Source organism: Rattus norvegicus, chromosome 4, assembly GCF_036323735.1.
Source record: "Rattus norvegicus strain BN/NHsdMcwi chromosome 4, GRCr8, whole genome shotgun sequence".
Lineage (NCBI taxonomy): Eukaryota > Metazoa > Chordata > Mammalia > Rodentia > Muridae > Rattus > Rattus norvegicus.
Genome location: NC_086022.1, coordinates 14,518,463 through 14,541,858, shown reverse-complemented (window position 1 = coordinate 14,541,858; position 23,396 = coordinate 14,518,463). Strand labels below are relative to the sequence as shown.

Here is a 23,396-nt window from a genome sequence, read left to right as displayed (position 1 = left end):
ACTTGACCCTGCTGTAGGCCTCTGTATCAGCACTTCTGTAGAACTGGTTCCCTGTTTTCTTTCAGCCTTTCCTGAGAACAGGTGCTCTGATTTCAGATGAGTAGGTGCTTCTGGAGACTGTCTCTCAGCTCTAGGCACCGGCAGGAATCACCTTTGATTGGGGTCCTGCCCTTGATTGCTCCTAGGTCCTTGCACCCAGGGGGCACAGTTGGCATTAAGTGATTCCTCCTTGAGTCTGGACTATGGGCAGAGGGTAGTCTCCTCTGACTTCTCAGGAGTGTCCACACTTCTTAGGGTCCAGCTCTCTCCCCTACAGGATTTGGGTGCAGTGAGCTGTTTGGCCAGTTCAGTTCAGTCCTGAGCACAGACCAGAACCTCGGGTACTGGCAGCTGACTGTTCCTATATCCCTGGGTCCAGAGGCACTGTGCAGTTGCCCTTCAGACCGGGGATATGGGCAGAGGTGTGCAGAAGTGGCAGTCTGTCCTGCGGTCTCAGGATGTCTGCACCTTGTTTATCTTTTCAATAGTTTGTTTAAATTCCTGGATGATTTTGTTGACGTGCACAGAAGAAAAAGTTTCGTGCAAGCTTACTTTCTCTATCCTCTGTGGTGTTTTGTTTTTCAGAGTCAAAAGTTACATGTGAACACAAAAGGAGGTGATGTGGTCTGTCTTGGAACAATTTACGGAAATATAGACATCCACGCGTCAGATAAAAGTGTAAGATGACGACACCTTCATGAACTTCCTGAGCTTAGCTTCCCACAGACGGCAGCTGCCTCAGCGTTCACACTGTCAGGTTTCCTTCTTAGTGCCTTTAGTTCTTTAATAAGCTCATATTTGGACCTGAATTTTAGTGTGATTTAATACTTCTGATAGTTATTTAGTTCGTTAGAGTCACTAAACCCTTGATATTTAATAATGACTTATCTAAAGAGGCTTTTATCTTCATGGTTTTGACTTAAAATACCTCACTAAGTAATACCATGGTAGATAATGGACGAGTGCGGGAATTGGATTTCTCTTAGGTGCTGAGTTTACTGAGCACTGTGCTCTCCCAGACGTGCTGCCTATGGCCGTCCTAAGGGTGCATTCTGAAACGGTGGCGGCGGTCACTTACAGACAGCACAGATTTAACTCATGGGTTTTGAAAAGAGAAAGTGATGTTGAGAGAGGAGAAATGGCAGCAGAGGGACTCTGGGATGCATTGGAGGTTGGGTAAGCAGTTGATGTGCTCAAAATACATTATATACTCAGAGAACTCATAGGGAAATTAAAAACCACCTGAAAGTCGGCTTCCTCAGCGTTTCCACTAGGTGGTGCTGGGAGATAAAACTCCTGCTCCCCAAAGCTTTACTCACACCCACACCTCCACTCTCCCACTCCCCACACACACAGCCAGAGAGATTGGTGGTTACAGAAAGATGGTTTGTATTTTTAATTTCACCTATTTATATCATGCTGGTAATAGTAAAAGTTAAAACTGGGGACTGTGCATTTTCCATTGCTACTGTGATGAGTAGTGCTTTAAATCTTAAAAGAAAAGATTGCATGCAATGGTGAAGGTTATGAGCATATCTTACAGAGTATTGTTGGTACATTTTAAAAAAATTATATTCCATTTTACTGTTTGTGTGTGTGTGTGTGTGTGTGTGTGTGCACGAGTGCGCATGTGCGCTAAGTCAGTTGTCTCCTTTTCCGTGTGGGTCCTAGTGACAGACTTAAGACTGCCAGGCCTGGCAGCAGCTGCCTTTGCCCCCTGAGCCATCCACGGGCGCTGTGCTGGTACAGGGAGGCAAGGTGGACTGTAGCATTGTCTCCACTGTGTCAGTCTCCCTTCACTGCTTTCTCGGATTCTGTGGGAAGCTGTTTAAACTAAATATTCAAATAGGTAATAAACCTTTTAAATTAAACTTGGAGAGTGTTTCAAGATCCTGTAACCTTAGGTCTCTGCTCTTGGAGAGGACCTTTAGTTTTGCCAGTCGGATTGCTATCTCCTTAGAAGTACAACAGGCAAATGGCACAACTTTGCAGTTCCTTCAAATTCAGCCCTTGCATTAGCTGTATTTGAAGTGATATTATATGTAATGTTACTATAATGTTACGTGTTCTCTGTGGGGGGCAGTGCACATATGTGCACGTAGGCCAAAGGTCAGTGTCGCCATGGGGAGTCTTTCTCAATTGCTATTCATCTTCTTCTTTCGTGTGTGTGTGTGTGTGTGTGTGTGTGTGTGTCTGTGTCTGTGTCTGTGTGTCTGTCTGTCTGTGTGTGTGTGTGTGTGTGTGTGTGTGTGGTGTTGTTGTTGTTGTTTTTATTTGAAACGGGATTTCTCTGTGTAGACCAGGCTGTCCTGATACTCTCTCTGTAAACCAAGCTGGCCTCCAACTCAGAGATCCGACTGCCTGTGTATGCTGAGTGCTGGGATTCGAGGCCTGAGCACCACCACCCAGCTACCTTGGTTTTGAGGCAGTGCTTCTGTGGCGTTTGACAGGGTTGGCCAGCCAGTGAGCTCCAGGGGACCTGCTTGTCTCCACCGTCCCAGCACAGGAGTTCTAAGCTTGTGGCATTGGGGTTTTGCTTGCATGCTGGGGATCCAAATGCAGGCCCCAGTGGGACTGTCAAATACTGTACCAATAGAGCCCCAGCCCCAGCGTCAGTCACATGCTTCCAGTCAGACATGAGTACCAGAGATTTACCTCATCTATGTTGAGTAGCTTGACCAGTAATTGCTAATTTGTTCCAGCTGTTATAGGTAATTGAATATTTCCTAATCCTATTTCCTATTAAACTATTTTCTTTCTTGCCTATTTGGTAATATTCAAAAAACTTACATTTTTCTATTTTTCTTCTGTAGTATTAACTTTTAAAACATATTTGGAAGTTTATTTAAAAATATAAAATACTTACTAGTTAAGAGCACACATTGAGAATTAAACTTCCTGACTCAACCATTTACTTAGTTTTTTTACTTTTGACAAGTTTACATTTGCATGTCTCAGTTTTCTCGAAAATGAAGTGATAACAGTGGACCTATTTGAGAATGGCTAGGAGGGCATCAGTACCGTTTATTGCTGACACAAGGCCTTGCGTGTGGCTGGCTCTGACATGAGCTTGCTTACAGTGGGGATAAAGGTAAAGAACCACAGGAGACGTAACCAGCGCCTCACGTCCCTGAACCTGCTTCTCACTGCTCGAGAGACAGATGGATGTGTTGCCTTTCTTACTCTACAAACTAGATAATGAAAACTAGATGGACATCGTGTGCAATAGCTATGTTGGTTGTGTGGCTGTTTTAAATGATAATTTCAGAATCAACCTTTATAACTTAACCCAATATAAGCATTCATTTCATGTGACAGTCAGTTAAATGATGGCACAGCTGGCACAGCTGCACTTTTCTTTCCGTCTGGACTTCAGAGTCACAGCACTTCCTGAGAACTCGGTTTGTGTGACTTGTAAGAACTTATAATAATAATAATATATATACATATATACACACATATGTGTAAATTAACTTAAGTATAGGGAAAAATCCTTCCTTGTGTAAAAATTAATTTTAGCAGTACCTCCCAGGAAAGTATTTATTTTCTGGGCTTCCTTTTCTCTCTTTAAATAACTTCTGTTAAAAATCCGAGTATACAGTTCAATCTAGGTGTCTACACATGACATTTTATCCACTAATACTACGGCAGTAAATAAGATTTTATCAGTGTGTTGCTGTCCACTGTGTCAGTTCAGTGTCTGATACAGTTTAGGACATGTGGCCCTAGCCTACTAATTTTTGTTCTTGAGAATTGTGTGGAATGTTTGACAACTCTATTGTGTTGGGGAGTGTGCGAGGATTTACTTGCTTTTGGTTGCTTTGGCAGTGCCGGGTGTCTGTGGCTTCCTAGGGTTCATTTGGTTTTGAATGAGCAGTACAGAGCATTTTCCATGGGCTCATAAGAGCGCCTTGAAGTCCAGCTCTATTAAATATGGTGGTGAGCAGACTTGGTGCACAGGCATGCCTTAGCAATTCAGTATGGTTCAGATACTTAACTGCTCATCTTCTGTGTTCCCTAAAACAGCCCCATTCTCTGTGGAAAGGTCAGCGCATGGCATTGTGTTGCCTGTTTTATGGAAATTCTTGGAAGGTGTGAAACCGAGACTACTAAGCAAGCCTGGGAGGAGGGCCGGTGCTGACATCAGTGTGCTCAGAACTTAGTGCTGTTTGTTTGAATGCCCTGGTGTTTGTTCCTGGGCCACTGGTGTGGTAAGCCATCCTAGTAATTGAGAGTGCAGTGCCCCGTTCGTGTGCACACGTCTTTGTTTATTACATGGTAGATGATGGCACTCTTACTGTCTTCGTCTCCTGTAGTAAATAATATTTGAAGCATAAACACACCCTGAATTTTGTCAGGAGATTTAAGGATAAACATAAAAGTCCTCTCATTGCTGGAAAGCTACTGCCTTGTTGACAAAGAGTGGAAATGTTTCAGAAGTTCATAGTTAGAGCGGCATCATGTGAGAGAAATTGTGCATCCCAGCAGAATCAGAATGAATCTGTACAGGAGTAACAAGGCATCTGACTAGTGATAACATAACAACGTCATCTGTAACAATCATGCTCCCTACTGAGCAGGACGCTAAAGGCAGGCTTGCCCCTCCTCCAGTCCCACTGTTCACTGTGGCATTGGAAGGCGGGGCCAGAGGAGGGAAAAGGATGGAGAAGAGTGCGAGAACACAATGAATTCTTATGAACATAAGATGAGTGGAATAAGCAAGGGACTTGAGGGTCATTTGGAGATAAGTATGCATGTGGTATTTTTTCCTAGTAGAAATAAATTATTGGAATTAGTGAGTTTATTGTGGTTGCTAGGTTGCACATCAAATATAAAAGTCAAGAACATAAACTTTTAAGAGATACTGTGTAAGAGCACTTTTCAAGTATCTGATGAGAACAAACTAATAAGATGTCTACATAGAAAACATAACATTGTTCAGAGAAAAGAAAGAAGGCGTAAATCAATGGAGGACTTGCATATTGAATTGTTCCCCATCAGAGAATGCATGTTGCTCACAACCTTGCAGTTGTCAAGGTGACGGCGTACTTCTCCTGAAGTTGGTCTTCACTGTAGAGCAGTGGTTCTCAACTCCTAATGCTGCGATCCTGTAATACAGTGCCTCATGTTGTGATGACCAGTAAGTTTGCTGCTGTTATGAATCACTGTGTAAATATCTGCCGTGCAGGCTGTCTGAAATGCAGCCTCACGGGGGTCGGGACTCACAGTTGAGAAGTGCTGTTCTAGATGAACTGTTTTGGTTGTTTACAGTCTGTTTTATAATGAACTGATTACAGTCTCTCTTTTACTAGACTGTGACCATAGATAAACTTCAGGGAAGTTGTGTTAATATCTCTACGGAGGATGGTTTGCTTCAAGCCAAGTATCTGTATACAGACTCTTCATTTGTGTCTTCTGCCGCTGGAGACATTGCATTAGGAAATATTCATGGTAAGCCACAGGCTAATGTACCTCAGCCTTTCTCCATGGCTTAAAGCTCAGAGATAACACAGTTCAAGAAAGACTGGGGAACTGACCCTCTACATAACTAATTGTAGAGTAGCCATCTTTTTAAAAAAAAAAAAAATCTGTGAAAGTAAAATGACTTACAAGCTAATTTAATTTAATTTTGAAAAGAGTTTGGAAATTTTGCTATTATATATAAAACTAATAGTAGTTCTGATTTTTTTTTTTAAAGATTTGTATTAGTTTAGTGTGTGTGGGCATGTACCCGAGTCATCTCTCCAGCCCCAGTAGTTGATATTTAAACATATTTTTATGAGAAAAAACAATATCCAAGAGATGAGAGAAAAGCAGTGTTAATAAAGATGGAATTCTTAGTGGTTACTTTCATGATACGAGAGGTTAAATGAGTTAAGCGTTTGGGTAGATCAAATTATAGAGACTATGATACTAATTTTGGGTACACTACATTAATGTGCATTTCTCCTGGCACAGGTCCTCTTAGCAATGTGCTATTTCAGTTGTCTTTGAGTGTTCTTTTGTGATCTCCAAAGCATATATCCACAGAGAGCAACAGTACTTAGTTAATGTTTGCATTGTGGAAAGAGAAAGCAAGAACATATAATGTTGAGATAATCTGGCCAAAGGCCTACTGGTGGTCGGTGTTATTCTGCTGTTTTATATTTCCACTGAGCAGATGATTCAAAGCCAGGTGTATGCTCTGAATACATAGGGGTAGTATTACGACCCACTTAGTCCTTGAGAAAGGACAGTGTGTGCACATCTGCCAAGTGTGCTGGGCCTTCCTCCAGGAAGTGTGGACTTGAACGTTTTTCCATACACGGTCCACTCATTTCACTTCTCAGTAAGCTGGATATCCGTGTCCATACATTTTGGCAGCACACCCACATTTCAGAATTGAGCACAAATTATTAAGTTGTATTTGAATGTGGTTACTTCTGGTCATGCTAGCAAGTAACAAATTAGCAAGTAGTCTTCTGTTTGTAAAAAAAAGCATGCTTAGGTAATTGGAAAACCCTTGCACCCCAACTTAATGGCTAAGCCTCAGCACGCCCTACATTACTTGAACCTAAATAGAGCAGAGCTATACATTAGTAGTAACGCAGTAGTGAGCAGTAACAACTTGTAGTTTCGTAGTTTAAATGACTTTTAATAAGGCTTGTACTTCTGAGGTGGTCATAATTAAGGTATTTGGTTGGAGCCCACTGCTCACCCTGCTCAAGCACAAGCTGGGAAAACCCATCTGCCCTCCTTCTCCCAGCCCAGCTCGCACTGAAATAACTCTAAAGGAGTGGCGCCAAAAGCTCAGTTGCACATTTCCGGCAGCCAGTACAGCCTGCCTTGCTGACCTGAGCAGCCTGCCTTGCTGACCTGAGCAGCCTACCCAAACATCCTCCTAGCTGCCTAGGTTCTGACCATGCTCAGGCATAGGCCCAGCTCCTGGCTGACACATCCTCACACCTTGCCTGAGAACTGTGCAATCTCCCTGCCTTTCCTCAGCCCTGCTCTTGGGGACTGGGGAATGGACGAGGGAGTTGAGCCAATGAAACCTGTATTTATTTATTTTTATTCTGGTCTGGTCTGGCCTATATTGCATTTGGTAGGAAAAACATGTTAGTATTATAAATAATACACAAGTAGGTTTTGGTATAAAACAATCCTTACCAAGGTAGATACTGACTGGCCAACACTACAGGAAAAGCTGCTGTTTTCCATTCTGCTTTCTACCATGTTCAGATTCAATGCCTTTTGCTTTTTAAATATTTTATTTCTTTCATTTTAGACAGGCAGAATGGGATTTGGGGAAACTTACCACTAATTGAACACATTTCTGTTAAAGTTACTGAAATAAATCTTGCTAGTTATAAGTGTTTGCCCTTTTGTTTTGTAAGGTCTTTGAATATTCATTGACTTTAATATGAAGTCAAGTGCACTTCCTTACATGGTTTAAATGCAGGTCTCGTGCACTGTTGCCTCAGTAGGCTCTCCCTGAAGGGACACCGAGACGGAAGTAAGAATGCAATGTGCTCACTGCACAGACTTCTTGGGTTCCGTGCCATGTCAAAGGAAGAAAGCCTGTCTTCATGGAGAAGCCAGACTTGGTAGACTTGCGGCCACCCAAATGCAGCTCTGAAGCTGGCGAGGATCCTCAGGCTTGTCTCAAGTTGTAGTGAGGGAAGCGAGCTTTATCTCCCCGGTCATTGGATCCCTGCTGCTCCAGGAAGGAGCGTGATCTTGGGCCAAGATGGCTGTCCTCAGGTGAAGCAGTTCCCAAAGAGGGCTGTCCACAGAGGGCTCTCTGCCAGCAGTTCTCTCCGCATCTGTGAACATAAGCCCTTCAGGTATGAAGGAGGCTCTGCATAATGAATCATAGCCTCTGCTGTGGTTAAATTTATTCATTCGATGCATTTATTCCTGGCTACTATGTGCCAGGTTTCCAGGAGGCAGGGTGCAGAATTGGGCAAGAAATGGTAGCCATCTTTAAGGAATACACAGTTGAATGGAAGGACTTCCTTTTCATTTCCCCTCCCACCTATCTCCTGGTGCTGTCACTCTGCTTCAAAGCAACTTTCTCACAACTCCTTTCATTCCTTTGGTACATCCGTAAGCAAGAATAGGGGGGGTTCATTCGGTTACTTCCGTGTCATTCGGCCAGCTTCCAGCACAGACCGAGGGGCAGGTAAGGGTCCACATCACTGCAAGACCCCAAACATACATTTCAGTGACTTCTTTGTTCTAATCCTCTCAGCAGGTGGTTGTATAACACAAGTTATAAAAACATCTCCCAAACTTAGTTCTGCACAAGAAAGAACACACAACACAATAACCTCCGATCCAATTGATGAGATATAATTGCCCACCTAAACATACAAAGCCCAGTACACATCCATCCCTTAAGAACATTCGTAACAACCTGAAAATACACAGAGTGGAATCTTAACATCAACCTCCATGTTTTCTCCCCAGCTTCTCTCTCGTCTCGTTCCAGTCTCCTCCTCTTCCCTCAAACTTTTCTCCCACCCATCCTTCCTTCTCGTCCAATGACAGGCCTCGTTCTATCGTGTACCTGCCTTCACCTGTGTAATGACATCATCCCACACATCTTTTAATAATAAATAAAACTGAGAACATATCTAAGACCTGCCTTTTCAGGATTTATTTAGTTTAGCTCCTTTTTTTTTTTTTAAGGTTTAAATTGATTTTTCTTCTCAGAGCTGAATCCAATATATAATTCTAAAAACCTTTCTACACAACTGAGGAAAACCTGGCTTTTTGGTGAGTTGGACTAAGTGTGTGTACATTACCTCATCCCAGACGCCCCTAGACAGATGCTTACAGATGTTGTCTCTTGCAGAAGTGGCAGAGACAGTTCAAGTTCTAAGGAGGGAGGAAGAGAAGCACACAGGTATCGATGGGCCCTGGCAGTCATGTCTTCTGATAGTCTCTCGAATGCCGGTACTCTCCGGACTTCTGTGTGTCTCTGTCCCACTGCATGTGGGACATATTTTTGAGTCTGAATCACTCCTGCATCTCGATATTCAGTTTGTATCTTTAGCCCTGACCTCCATGTGTGATCTCACATAGCCAGTGAATTTTCCCAAGCATCACACATTCAGCCTTTCTTTTTTTTTTCTTTTTTTTTTATATTTTATTTATTTATTATATATGAGTACACTGTAGCTGTCTTCAGACACACCCGAAGAGGGCATCAGATTCTGTTACAGATGGTTGTGAGCCACCATGTGGTCGCTGGGATTTGAACTCAGGACCTCAGGAAGAGCAGTCAGTGCTCTTAACCGCTGAGCCATCTCTCCAGCCCACATTCAGCCTTTCTAATGTCCTCCTCACCCCTGCTCCTCACCCTAGCCTCCTGGCCTCATCCAGAGTTTCTTATCTTTATTTACACTTGCAGGTTTGATGCTACCATAGCCCCATGCTATGAATTCATGACTTTTAAATCCCCTCTCATCTCTCTCCACTCAGCCACTAAATCTAAGTTTCATAAATCTCCTTAATATTCCTTCAGTCTACTCCACCTTTTTCCTTTGGTTCCTAGCCTTCCGCAGACTCTGTCTCCTCTATTGGAGCAGTAGTTCTGCCTCTGGCCTTGCCTTTTTCAAGCCCATCTCCCTCATGTAGCAGTAGTGGTTTATTAGAAACACATCGAACACACTGTTAGTCTCAAACCCTTCTAACATCCTGCTTGGGACTTTGCCTTCTCTTCCAGAACTGTATGAATCCTCATTTTTTGTTATATATGGTTCTAAACTATTTTATACCCCTGAGACCTGTATTGGAGCCTTGAGTCATAATGACTGTGAAATGCTTTTCCCGGAATTTTAAAATCACTATCTTCCCCCCAACCCCCCTCAATCTTTCAGTACTTGGCTAAAATATTCTCCCCTTATCTGTGGCTTTCCATTGTCTATAAATTGTTGCTTAGTTATAAATTCCTCAAGAGAAAGGACTGTATTTTGTCTCTGAATTCTTAGCATTTAGCCTTGTGACTTACAGATAGCGAGGGCCCTCCTTCCTATCTCCCCCATGTACCACCTCAAAACCACCCAAAGGGCTTACCTCTGAGGACACTTGAAAGGCTCTGTGTAGGTCATGGAGATGTATGTGCTGTTAACCACAATCATATTTTTTTGCTGAAGAAAAATAGTGTTTTTAATCTTTGAATTGAATCATTTGTTTTTCTCTAACCATGTTAAAATGAAGGTTGTGAGATCAGAAAAACTATGTTTTCTTAAATACTGGAGTTTCTGGCAAAGTTGTACGACTGGAGACTATCAGAAAACACATAGTTACCGTGGGCCATATGGTTCTGATTTCACAGAGAGTAAAACCTTTTCCTAAGTCTAACTCAAGTAGCCGATGCAGTTATTCTTCCAGTGATCAGAATGAAATAGATGAAAGCAACACGGATAATTATGCTGACGGTGCCCATCGTCCATCGGTTTACTTGAGTGGATTCTGTCTTATTCTAAAAAATAGCTAAGGCAGAAATTCATCTGTACATTCTGAATGCTTTGGGGTATTTCTGTTTAAGGTAGAGATTTTTTTTAAAAGTATTTTGGTGTTTATTGAAAATACATTTTTGTGTATTTTAATATGTTAACTGATATATACACATTCCCCTAATGTTTCCTTCCTTCAGCCCCTTTCCTGCCCCCTTGATGGCCTCTTTTTCTTTGATTATTATTGTGTGCTTCTATGCACATTTTTGTTGTCTATTCGTTATTGAACATTTTTTGAAATTTTCTTTATAATCTTTCTTTAGCTTCACAGCCTTTTTGTTCCATTGTGTTTTTACTGCGTATAGAACTCTAATATCAAGAGGGGTGTTATTAGATACATGTCACTATAATGAGAAGTAATCTTCATTGTCTGTGGATCTTAAACTTTTCTCCTATAGCTGTAAGAATCATTTTGTCAAGGTTTCATATCACAACCACTAGTGACAAGTTTGAGAGGATCATCATATTTTCATTTAAAAATAGTATTTTGCTACATTAATTTAAGACTATTGTAAGTGTGTGGGGCTCAGTTTTCTTGTGTCTGGGTGCCTGGATTCACTAGGTGACTACTAGGTGATTACAAAACTGTCTTAGTTCTAGAGTGGCCTAGCTGGGTCTCCGACTCAACATCTCTCCTAGGATTCTACTCACAATGTCAGCCTGGGCTGAGTGCTTTTATCCACGTTCAGTGAGGGTGAACATAGCTCCATGCCTGCTTATGACTGTTGTCCTGTTAGCCAGAGGCTTGTTGGTTCCCTTGTCCAGTGGCCCATTCAAAGGGCAATTGTTGTGTGCCGTCCGACTTCCATGAGAATGGTAGAGGGCTACAAATACAGTCATAATCTTTATAACCTAACCGTGGAAATGCCAGCCCACAACCTTTAGGCAGGTCGCCGAGGTCTGGTCTGCACTGATGAAGACCATCAGGATGGGGAATAGTGGGAGCCATTGTAGAAGCTGCATGCTTTTGGCCACTGTTGGCATGTGATGTGAGACTCTATTTCCTGGGTTTGAAAATTGGAAGAGAGTATTTAGGGCACACTAATGAAGTAATACTAACACATTTAACAAGATATTCAAAGCCTTGTAACATCATAAGACATAAAAATAATTTTATGGGCTTCTCCATGTTCTTATCCTGACACAAATGCCCCTCCCCCTTGTTCTTGAACTCACATGAGAGGAGGGTGGGCCTTTACAAGGATTTTTGCCATCCTGCATGCCTGACTACTGGGCAACACAATGCCTTTCTTGACATACTGTTATTTATAAAATTTTATGAAATAAAATTACTCTGGGTTAATTCTGAATTCAAGTTATTCCTTGTTTATATAGTTTGGGATGATATTAGAAGAGATGAAGTTAATGAATACATTTTGGGGGAAGAAGCTATGATTTTCTGATTCTAGAGGTACTGGTACCCACAAACACACATGGGAAGAACAGTCCCATTTAAACAGTGTGCTGAGAATGGTTGTAATAACTTTTCCTCATTCCGGAAAACATGGCTCATTGCAGAGGGAAAAGCTTCGAAGGTTTTCTTCTCTGTTAGCCATACATCTGTGTATTCGTTATCCTTATCCTCAACCAGCTTAACTCTTGGCTCAGACATGGCAAGTGGCCTGAGAAAAAAAGACATGTCCATGAGATATCTGTGTCATTGGTTAAAACATGGCTTTGTGAGACCGTGTCTAGTTAAGGAGTTGATGTCTATGTTGAAAATGTACGGGGGCCCTTTTGAGTATCCCTGACAGGCTTTTTGGGTGATGTATTAGCTGGTCTTGTGTGTCAACTTGACACAAGCTGAAGTTATCACAGAGAAAGGAGCCTCCCTTAGGAAATACGTCCATGAGACCCAGCTGTAAGGCATTTTCTCAACTAGTGATCAAGAGGGAAGGACCCAGCCCATTGTAGGTGGTGCCATCCCTGGGCTAGTAGTGTTGGGTTCTATAAGAGAGCAAGCTGAGCAAGCCAGGGGAAGCAAGCCAGTAAGTAACATCCCTCCATGGCCTCTGCATCAGCTCCTGCTTCCTGGCCTGCTTGAGTTCCTGTCCTGACTTCCTTTGGTGATGAATAGCAATGTGGAAGTGTAAGCTGAATAAACCCTTTCCTCCCCAACCTACTTCTTAGTCATGAGGCTTGTACAGGAATAGAAACCCTGACGAAGACAGGTACCATTATCTTTTCTACATGTGTAAGAATGATTGTTTTGTAATTATGCTATAAAACCTAAAGATCTGGAGAGGGAGATGAAGGTTATATGCCTAAAGTCATTTGTTTCAGAATTGCAACTACATCTCCGACTGGATTTCTGCTATTGATAAAAACAACCATAAGAGAAGTGGCAGTGCTAAGTGACAATGTGGCTATACATTTGTGCATTTGGATTCTCTGTAACACAGTCCCTTCTCTAGTATCTCTGGTAACGTGGAATTCTTGTTTTCTCTCTTTGCAGGAAATATCGTGTTAGAAAGCAAGATGGGTAACATTTCAGTGGGTATGTGTCAAGACGCTGCTTGGTAATGGCTTACGATAGCTGTAGTTGGGATGCTTTATTAAACTCTGTAGTTTATCTCACTTGATGTCATAGGTCATGTGTAGACAGACCAGTTGGAACATGTCTACTTAGAGAAAATGCCCTGGACCTAGTGTTAAGAAAGAAAAATCTAGGGTGGCAATGGGGGGAGGTTTGGGAGGGGAACACCCACAAGGAAGGGGAGGGGGGAGGGTGATGTCTGTCCGGAAACCGGGAAAGGGAATAACACTTGAAATGTATATAAGAAATACTCAAGATAATAAAAAAAATAAAAAATAAAAAATAAATAAAAAAAAAAAGAAAGAAAAATCTTAGGAATGTCTTGAGTTCTTTTAACTCTCTCAAAGAAAGGTATAATAAAGTATGTATGTATGTATGTATGTATGTATGTATTATGTATGTATGTATGTATGATGTATGTATATGTGTGTGTGGATGGATATATAAATTTCTAAAACTATTGCATTTGACGTCAACTGTTAATACACCAATACCTTTTCATTTATATTTGTGAGTGTCTGCTATGTATCAGGAACTCTTTTAGTACTAGGGAATGTTTTGGTCAACAAGCTACTCATTTTGTCTAGGAACTGTCACCTCTGAGTGCCAGGTAGAAAAAGAAATGTAAGTAGCAAAAGGTGATTTCAGATCACTGTAAGTGCAATGAAGACATGAGAGTAACGGGATGGAGATTGCCTATGGGGAAAAAGTTACTTCTGTTAGACAACTGGGGAAGAGGGAGATTACCAAAATAATGACTAAAAGGCTTGCAAAATTGTGTGTACAGAACTTTCACCTGGAGGGATAGTGTTGTGGCATGATGATCTTTACTTTATAGCTAATATTCACTTGTAACTGAGCACATACTCTGTCTGTCTTTCTGGGTCTGTGTTACCACGCTCGGTGATGTTTTCTTATTCCATCCATTTCCTACAGGTGCCATCCTGGCATTGTTTTTAGCTGCTGAGTAATGCTCCACTGTGCTGTACCCTTCTTCATCTGGTCTTCTGTTGGAAGAGTTTAAGTTTTCAGTTTCTGCCTACAATGAATAAAGCTGCTCTGAACACAGTGGAGCAGGTCTCCTTGTGGTGGGATGGAGCATCCTCTGGGTGTATGCCCAGGAGCAGTACAGCTGGGTCTTGAGCTAGATCAATCCCCAAGTTTCTGAGACACCACCATATTGATTCCCACAGTGGTTGACCCACCAGCAGTGAAGGAGTGTTTCCACTTGCTCCACATTCTTTCCAGCATGTGCTGCCACTTGAGTTTTTGATCTTAGCCATTCTGACAGGTGTAAGATAGACTCTCAAAGTAGTTTTGATTTGCTTTTCTCCGATGGGGAAGAATGTCTAACATTTCTTTTAAGTGCTTCTTAGTCATTTGACTTTCCTTTGTTGAGAATTTTGTTTAGATCTATACTCTGTTTTTAAATTGATTACTTGTTTTGTTGATGTCTAGTTCCTGAGTTCTTTATATACTTTAGATGTCAGCCCTCTGTCATATGTGGGGTTGGTGAAGATCTTTTCCCATTCTGTAGACTGCCATTTTGTTCTGTTGATGGTGTCCTTGGCCTTACAGAAGCTTTTGAATTTCATGAGGTCCCATTTATTAATTGCCTGTGCTATTGATGTTTTGTTCAGGAAGTTTTCTCCTATGCCAGTGTGTTCGAGGCAAGTCCCCACTTTCTCTTCTGTCAGGTTCAGTGTTTTATGTTGAAGTCTTTGATCCACTTGGACTTGAGTTTTGAACAGGGTGATAAATATTGATCTATTTGCATTCTTCTACATCCAGTTAGACCAGCACCATTTGTTGAAGATACTTTCTTTTCTTTATCAAAAATGAGTTGTTTATAGTTGTTTATAGGTGTGTGAGTTTACGTTTCTTCGATTCGATTCCATTGATCAAGGTGTCTGTTCTTTTGTCAATACCATGTGGTTTTTATTACTACAGCTCTGTAGTACAGCTTAAGCAGGGAAGGTGAGGGCTCTGGAAGTCCTTTTTATTGTACATTATTGCTTTAACTATCCTGGGTGTTGGGTTTTCCATATGAAGTTGAGGATTGTTCTTTCAAGGTCTGTAAAGAATTCTGTTGGAATTTTGATGGGGACTACATTGAATCTATAGATACTTTTGGTAGAAAGGTCATTTTTATTATGTTAATCCTACTAATATGGGAGGTCTTCCCATCTTCTGATAACTTCTTCAATTTCCTTCTTCAAAGACTTGAAGTTTTATCATACAGATCTTTCATGCTACAATCCACAGACCCAGAGAGGTTAAAACACAAGGAGAGAATACAGAGGGACACAAAGACCTCCTTGGGAAGGGGACTGGGACAGGTGGGATTGGGAACAGGAAGCTCAAGTAGTGGGGGAACACTGGGAGAAAGGACTGGAATTGGGGGAGGGGAGATTTTGGGAGCAAGGTAGAGCCTAGTACAATAGGAATTCATGGAGTCTACGGGAGCACATGGAGCTGAAGCTGCCATCTTCCGTAACCAGACAACCTCTGGTGCAGGAATTAGGACACCAATACAGCCACAGAATAGACCTACATTTTGTCCTGCCTGCAGGGTGTTCTGGGACCAGAGCCCAGCATAGTTGTCATCAGAGAGACTCCATTCAGCACCTCATGAAGGCAGATTGAGTCCCATAGCAAACATTAGGCAGAGCTCGGGGGTCCTGCAGGAGAAAGGAGGAAGGATTGGAAGAGCCACAGGGCTTGAGGACACCACAGGAAGATGGCCCACAAAATCAACTGACCAGGACTCACGGGGCCTCACAGAGACCAGAGAGCCTATGGGAGTCTGACCTAGGTCTTTTGCATGTGAGTTTGAGTAGCTTGGTGTTCTTGTGGGAATCCTAACAGTGTGGGGGAAGGAGGTGTCCCTGACTCTTTGCCCTACTTGTGTACCCTTTTCCTCCTCCTGTGATGCCTCATCTTATTGTGGCTTGTTACACTGTGATCTGGTATTGGGGGGAAGGGAAACTACAGTCCAGCTGTAATATGAGAGAATAAAGAAATGGGTTTAGCGTTTTGAGGTGTACAAGGAAGGCCGTGGAGGACACAGTGGAAGATGGAGTGCTACTAGACCTTAGACCATTGCGTGTGTCTTAGGAGCATTATCACGAGAAGGTGCAGATGGTGGGTGTCATTCATTCAAATTCAGGATGCTCAGCCTGTAGTAGCTCTCTTTCTGAGACAAAGGACCCTCCTGAAGTTAAAGTGAGTGAACAGAGAAAGGAATGGTGTGGTGGAGAACAGGAATGCTAACAGAATCGCTGGCCCAGCCCTACTTTAGCTTCCCATGCTGCCCCTTCAAGGCGTTGCCAAAGTTGTGTCTCATCTATTAAAAGGCCGAGACTAAAAACGTGCTTCGCACATGCTCGGCCAGTCTTGAAGAAGCTCTCTGTTTATCTAAAGGACGACAGCACTTTTAAAATGGTAGCTCGGCAGGCTCAGCTGTTCTCCTGTTAACAAACTGTATGATACAAATACATGCTTCCTTGTTGAGGATGGTGTTAAGCTGGAGGTTGACATCAGTAGTTCTCTTTTGAGTCATTAAAAATAAAACAACTCAGTGGTCTCTGTCAGACAACAAGGTCTTTGTCCAGAATTCTAATGATAGCCATTTCTCTGTGGGAGTCGACATAGCTGCCCATCTGCTTTCTCGTCTGTTCTCTTGCCTACTCCCTTAAGACTTCTCCAAGATCTGTAGAATTTCTTCACAATGCTAATTTTTAATATATGAAATTCTTATGGAGAGAGCCTTAATTTTGCTATTGATTAATTTGTGTTATAGAAAGTTTGTCATGCTGCATAACTTTTTAAAGTAAAAGCTATCGGTTCTACAATTTAAAACGTTTGGAGTTTCATCCGTGAGTAATTTCCACCGCATTGCCTTTCCCTACCGACTCCTCCAATCCCCCAATCATGTCCTCATCTTTATTTTTAGTGTATACCCACATACACACATATATCCATACACGCATGTATGTATATGTATACTACAGCTTGCTGAGTCCACTTGATGTTATTTGTGGTTTTGTGTTTATGGCTGGCTGGAATTATATAACCTGGTCTGGACTCACGCCTGGAGACCCTTCCTCTCCTCTCAGCAGCCATGTATTGCCTACAGCTCTTCGTGCACGGGTGGGGCCTTATGAGGTTTCCCCTCCCACTCCGGAATGTCAGCTGATGGTGGTATTGTGTAGGTCCTACATAAGCAACCATATTTTTTTGAGATTTTCATGTTTGCTACATGGTTTTAAGTGTTGCATGTCTATTTCTTCTTTATAAAATACATTTTGAGTTTTTTAAACAGCTTTGCAAGATGAGCCATTAACAAATCTCAAGGCTGATAGCATTCACATATAATTCCTTTGTAACTTATAATTTTTTTCCATGGGGAAGAGAATTAAAGTATTGTTTGTCACGTAACATCCTTGTGGAATCACCCTCGAGAAAGAAAGTCAAACTAATTTTCAAACACATCACTTTATTCAAGCTGGGATGATACCTTACACATAGGTAGTGGACGTGTTTGTTGTTGCCATAGTATATTTTTACGTGGCTTCTTCTAGAGTTTAGTAAGAGGTTTTTAAGTGATGTTTCTGTTGCTACTCACCTAGCAATGATGTAGCCAGCCTCTGCCTCACATCACTTACTAAATGTCTTCGTTCCCTAACATCAATATTTACTTTTGACACTTGAAAACTAATAATTGAGGTCTGATAAAGGACATTTTAGTATAGGTTGCAGACAAATTATTTTAAATGATTGTTGAGCCAGATCTTGAATAATTCACTTCAAAGTTTTATTGAAATTATTTAAAATTTTAAAGATCAATGTTGCCTTTATGGATATATATTTTCTCTCCATATTTTACCAACAGTATTATTTTCCACATAATTTTCACTACAGTTCCTGTTTTGCTTCTCAGCTGTAGTAGTAAAGGTTCTTCTCTCTCTCTCTCTCTCTCTCTCTCTCTCTCTCTCTCTCTCTCTCTCCCTCCCTCTCTCTCTCTCTTTTTTTCTTGTCTCAAGTTTATTTGTAAAAACAGCATAGGACGCTGGTCATCTGCAGTAGTGTGTAGGTGGGTGTGTCACAGCGGTCCGTCTGTCTTCACACTGGCAGGAGCCTTTTCTATGGGGCCTTCACAGGGGCCTGGGCACCCTTGGGAACCTGAGCTGGAGCTGAAGCCTGGGCCTAAGCTGGAGCTTGGGCCTCTGCCTTGGTTTGAACCTTGGGCTTTGGTTGGCAGAGCCTACAACCCTTGGCCATGTTGCTTCGAATCTTCTCCCAAGCTCGGGGTGAGCGCTGAAAGCAGACGGCTGAGTTTGCGGCTGGAGCCCTTTGGCATCTTGGGCTTGATGACCTGAGGCTTCCCGAGGGCCTTGATGGCCTCTGCTCCGTGCACTCACTGCCTTGGCATTGTTGGCCTGCATCTTCTCCAGGCCTTTCTTGTTGTGCTTCTTGGCAAAGCACATGTTCCTCAGAAACTTGGGGTCGACCCCCTTAAGAGATTCGTTATCTTTGTGACCTGGGTTTCTTGATGCCATTTCTGTGCCATTTGCGGGACTGGTTGTGTGCGGTGTGGTTCTTGGACTTGGCCACGTCTGCACGGTAAACCGCAGCTCCCGCAGCGCCTGTAGTAAAGGTACTTGATAACAAATGTTTTTAAGGGAGGCTTCTGAAAAGGACGTCCTGTAAAGGACGGTTGGGCTAGGTATTATGGTAAACGTTTGGTGCCAGGGAGGCAGGGAAAGACCCTTACCACTGACACCTATGTCGTTCTCCAGTTTTCTTGTGTCTGACTCTGTTTCTCCTTGACCTTAAACTGTTGGTCTACTGGAAACAAGAGACAGTGAAGACATCAGGACGTTTGAGTCCAAATAAGTTAGGATGTCTGTAGTCTGATGTGAAGATACCTGTCCAGATGAGAAACATACAAGGAAGTACTTACTAGATGAAAGCAGATTCCCTCTCCCAGGGACTGCTCCGTATCCCTGCTTCCCCTCTAAGAAACACAGTAAACCTTATGTGGGTAACACGTTACTCTTACTGCAGCAGGTTTGCTGAGAGGGAAAAATATGAAATTCTTCGATTTCTCACTAACCTTGCTCCATTCTGGGAGTTTGACTAAATTTGTCAGTATGAGAGTGGATGAGATTCGTGAGTGGAGCTTTTTGGTCTTGGCATTGGCTGCCAATTGTTATATACCATCCTTCCTACAATCAGGTTTTAAGAGGTGAGCTATGGGTCAGGAGAGATGGTTCAGTGGTTAAGAGCACTGGCTGCTGCTCTTCCAGAGGACCTGGATTTGATCCTCGGCACCCACTGATGGCTCACAACTATCTGTACCTCCCCTTCGGGGACCAGATGTCCTCTTCTGGCTGCTGTAGATACTGGCCCTGCAAGTGGTGGATAGATATATATTCTAACAAAATATCCATATACATAAAAAATCAAGTTAAAATTTTAAAAAGAGATGCATATTCAGAATTTAGAATAGTTTTATTATCTGGGTATAGGTTTTTAAATTTCTAATGTGTTTTGATAAAAACAATAATGTTGTTATAAGAAAAATCTAAAGCTTTTCAAGGTTTATAGGTTCTTACACAAATGTCAGAGCAGGGCCTTTAATTTTGTTTTTAACTCCATTTACTCCATTAAGAACAGTCATGGATACAGTTTTCTTTCTCCCAGATTCGTCCTGTGGATGTCTAAAAGCCTCCAGTGATCAGGGTGCCATCGATGTGTACATCAGTCAGCTAGGGGAAGTGGTGCTCACCTCGCAGGAAGGTGAGCCATTGGAGTGTCGCAGATTTGTTGCAGTGTGAATAGCTGGGATGTGTGAGAATGATGGAATATTTGGGAAGCAGGTGGTCGAGTTTTCTACTGTGACTTAAGGACATTTTCTTCTAGTAGATCATGATTTAAACACTGTTATTGAGCTCTCTAAGCCAATCACCAATCCTGTTTCAGGACAGACGGCCATGAAAACAGTCTTTTTGTAGGACAAACAAAAACGTTGTTACAGTTTGCCTGTTACTGAAAATGTGTCTGTGGGGATCTTTCAGTTTTGCTGTATAGAAAATAAGAGGATTCATTATGGGGAAATCTCTAAGTTAAAGTTTTCTTGCCAGCCTATAGAGAGCCTCCTGTGCCATTACTGTGGAATGTTTGTAGCCCTCAAAGCACAATCCCAAAGCTTCTGCACAACAGCTTCCCATAGCAGACTTCTGATGTACTTGTCTGTCATTGTCATACAGGAGACTTACTCTGTCATATACTTTCTATTCGCGGAAAGCTGAATGTGAGCTGTTTGCATCTAAAGAGTCGTCCTAAGTATGTGTTTTGTTCCTCTGAAAACTAATTGTATGTACATATACATAGTCATACACATGTGCATGGTGAGGAGTGACAGCATCCTTAGCTGTGTGGGTGGGTGACCGAGGTGCAGAAATCGAACCATGCTTCTGTATGCAAGGCTTCAAAAGACTGAGGTCAATGTATCAAATCCTTCGCCTTTGGCTAGGATGGGACTGTGTATTACAAGGACACTATTTCCTCTCACAAACTAGTCCCCACTGTTGTTCATTTCTTTGTCATGTCTTCTGTCCAGAGGCAAGGGAAAGCCACTGAGCACAGAGAGAAGCTATGGCTGACTATAGAAAGATTTCCCATGGCTTTGGCTTGCTTGCATTAAAATGAAATATGATCTCATCCTCACAAAACTGCCAACTTTGTCTTAGTTACTTTTCTATTGCTGTGCTAAGACACCATGACCAAGGCAACTTATGAAAGAAACCATTTATTTGGGGCTCACGGTTGCAAAAGGTGGGGAGTGTGGCAGCAGGCATGGAGCTGGAACAGGATCTGAGTTTGCATGTTGATCCCACAGAGAGCCGACTGGAGAGGGAGCCTGCAGTGACACACCTCCCACAAGGTCACACCTCCTAATTCTCCCCACAGCTCCACCCACTGCTGGGCACCACAAGTGTGCAAGTCTAGGAGCTTAAGGGGGCCATTCTCATTCAAACTCTTAGCCATATAACCTTACGCTAAGGTTAGAGGAAGACTCGAGAGAAACTAGTCACCATGAATGTGACTAGTAACACAATGGGGAGAAAGAAGTTCGAATAAACAGCTCTTCTGTGAAAGTTATTTCCTGCTTTGTGCAGTGTATAAAAGCTCAAAATAAACTGCATTTTTTAACTTTGAAGCTTATCATTTTTATCCACTTAAGGTTTTACTGAGTATTAGTTATAGCATCGTTCCAACAACACTGAAGTAGAATATGATATTACAGCATTTGATTAGGACTGTACTTTTTTTCCTACTGTAAACCATGTTCCTGGCAGCTTAGAGATACCCAGAAACAAGATCTCTACCTTCTCATTGAGGATTCTTCTGCTTCATGCTCAGTAGCACATTGGCGTTCTGTCCCACCTGTGTCAGTGTCTTCTGTGGACCGTGGAGCCGCTACCTGAGTCTCTTAGGTCTTCCCCATTCAGCCATGCGGGCTGAGGAGAAATGTTAGAGTGTGTACTGTTCTGTCCTGTGGAAGTGAACATGATGGATGCCTGCATTTATTCACTCAGAAAGTCTGTGTGTGGGCTCGGGAGCCAGCTTTACCTGTGAGGGCTCATCTGTCCACTGAACACACCCTGGGAAGGTGGATGATCCTCACATAGTATGCCTTCTGTCTGTGGCACTGTTGGTATTAATTCACTTTTGAAGTTTGTAAGGGGATAGTATCGGCTGTTACCTTACAGGTTTATCTTCCTGGTCTTCTCTCTTTGTATGAATGGAGTTCATAAGTCACTTGTGCCTGATGTATGTGCACATGAGTGTGAGTGGAGGCAGGGGATGGTGCTCTCCACATAATCCTTTGAGACAGTCTCTCACTGAGCCTAAAGGAAGCTAACAGCCAGCAGGAGTCTCAGCAATCCTCTTGCCTCCTGCCCTTTTCCCCCACAGTGGGTTACTGCTCACATGGCCATACCCTGCCCTGTTCTGTGCTACTACAGAAAGGACTGTTACCCATCAGCCATCTCTTCACCCCAGGAGTCCATCTTAACCTGGGCTCCTGCTGCCATCAGGATAAGCCTGTGTGAAGGGACTTGAGTAAATAGGCTGGTGTTAAGCAGACTGGAGGAGACTGAGATCTATATCTGTGAGTTCTATTTTTTTTTTTTTTTATTAACTTGAGTATTTCTTATATACATTTCAAGTGTTATTCCCTTTCCCGGTTTCCGGGCGAACATCCCCCTCCCCCCTCCCCTTCCTTATGTTTGTTCCCCTCCCAACCCTCCCCCCATTGCCGCCCTCCCCCCAACAGTCTAGTTCACTGGGGGTTCAGTCTTAGCAGGACCCAGGGCTTCCCCTTCCACTGGTGCTCTTACTAGGATATTCATTGCTACCTATGAGGTCAGAGTCCAGGGTCAGTCCATGTATAGTCTTTAGGTAGTGGCTTAGTCCCTGGAAGCTCTGGTTGATTGACATTGTTGTACTTTTGGGGTCTCGAGCCCCTTCAAGCTCTTCCAGTTCTTTCTCTGATTCCTTCAACGGGGGACCTATTCTCAGTTCAGTGGTTTGCTGCTGGCATTCGCCTCTGTATTTGCTGTATTCTGGCTGTGTCTCTCAGGATCGATCTACATCCGGCCCCTGTCGGTCTGCACTTCTTTGCTTCATCCATCTTGTCTAATTGGGTGGCTGTATATGTATGGGCCACATGTGGGGCAGGCTCTGAATGGGTGTTCCTTCAGTCTCTGTTTTAATCTTTGCCTCTCCCTTCCCTGCCAAGGGTATTCTTTTTCCTCATTTAAAGAAGGAGTGAAGCATTCACATTTTGATCATCCGTCTTGAGTTTCGTTTGTTCTAGGGATCTAGGGTAATTCAAGCATTTGGGCTAATAGCCACTTATCAATGAGTGCATACCATGTATGTCTTTCTGTGATTGGGTTAGCTCACTCAGGATGATATTTTCCAGTTCCAACCATTTGCCTACGAATTTCATAAACTCGTTGTTTTTGATAACTGAGTAATATTCCATTGTGTAGATGTACCACATTTTCTGTATCCATTCCTCTGTTGAAGGGCATCTGGGTTCTTTCCAGTTTCTGGCTATTATAAATAAGGCTGCGATGAACATAGTGGAGCACGTGTCTCTTTTATATGTTGAGGCATCTTTTGGGTATATGCCCAAGAGAGGTATAGCTGGATCCTCAGGCAGTTCAATGTCCAATTTTCTGAGGATCCTCCAGACTGATTTCCAGAATGGTTGTACCAGTCTGCAATCCCACCAACAA

The 23,396-nt window shown here is 42.6% G+C and overlaps 1 protein-coding gene across 13 annotated transcripts in view; it reads left to right on the top strand.

The window, feature by feature from the left end:
• Positions 1-23,396, top strand: part of Fam185a (family with sequence similarity 185, member A) — an 86,003-nt gene that overhangs the window by 13,309 nt on the left and 49,298 nt on the right. For 3 of the 13 annotated variants that reach the window (XR_005503286.2, XM_039108077.2, XM_039108083.2), the window contains exon 3: positions 625-717. Coding sequence is in view for 9 of the 13 variants with exons in the window: in XM_039108077.2 (XP_038964005.1) it covers positions 625-717 (93 nt within the window). In the remaining 4 variants the exon portion in view is untranslated. Of the gene's footprint in view, positions 1-624; positions 718-4,065; positions 4,251-5,351; positions 5,491-12,999; positions 13,340-19,788; positions 19,885-23,396 lie in introns of those variants that run through there. The other 10 variants (XM_039108076.2, XM_039108074.2, XM_039108081.2 and 7 more) reach the window with 8 other exon arrangements.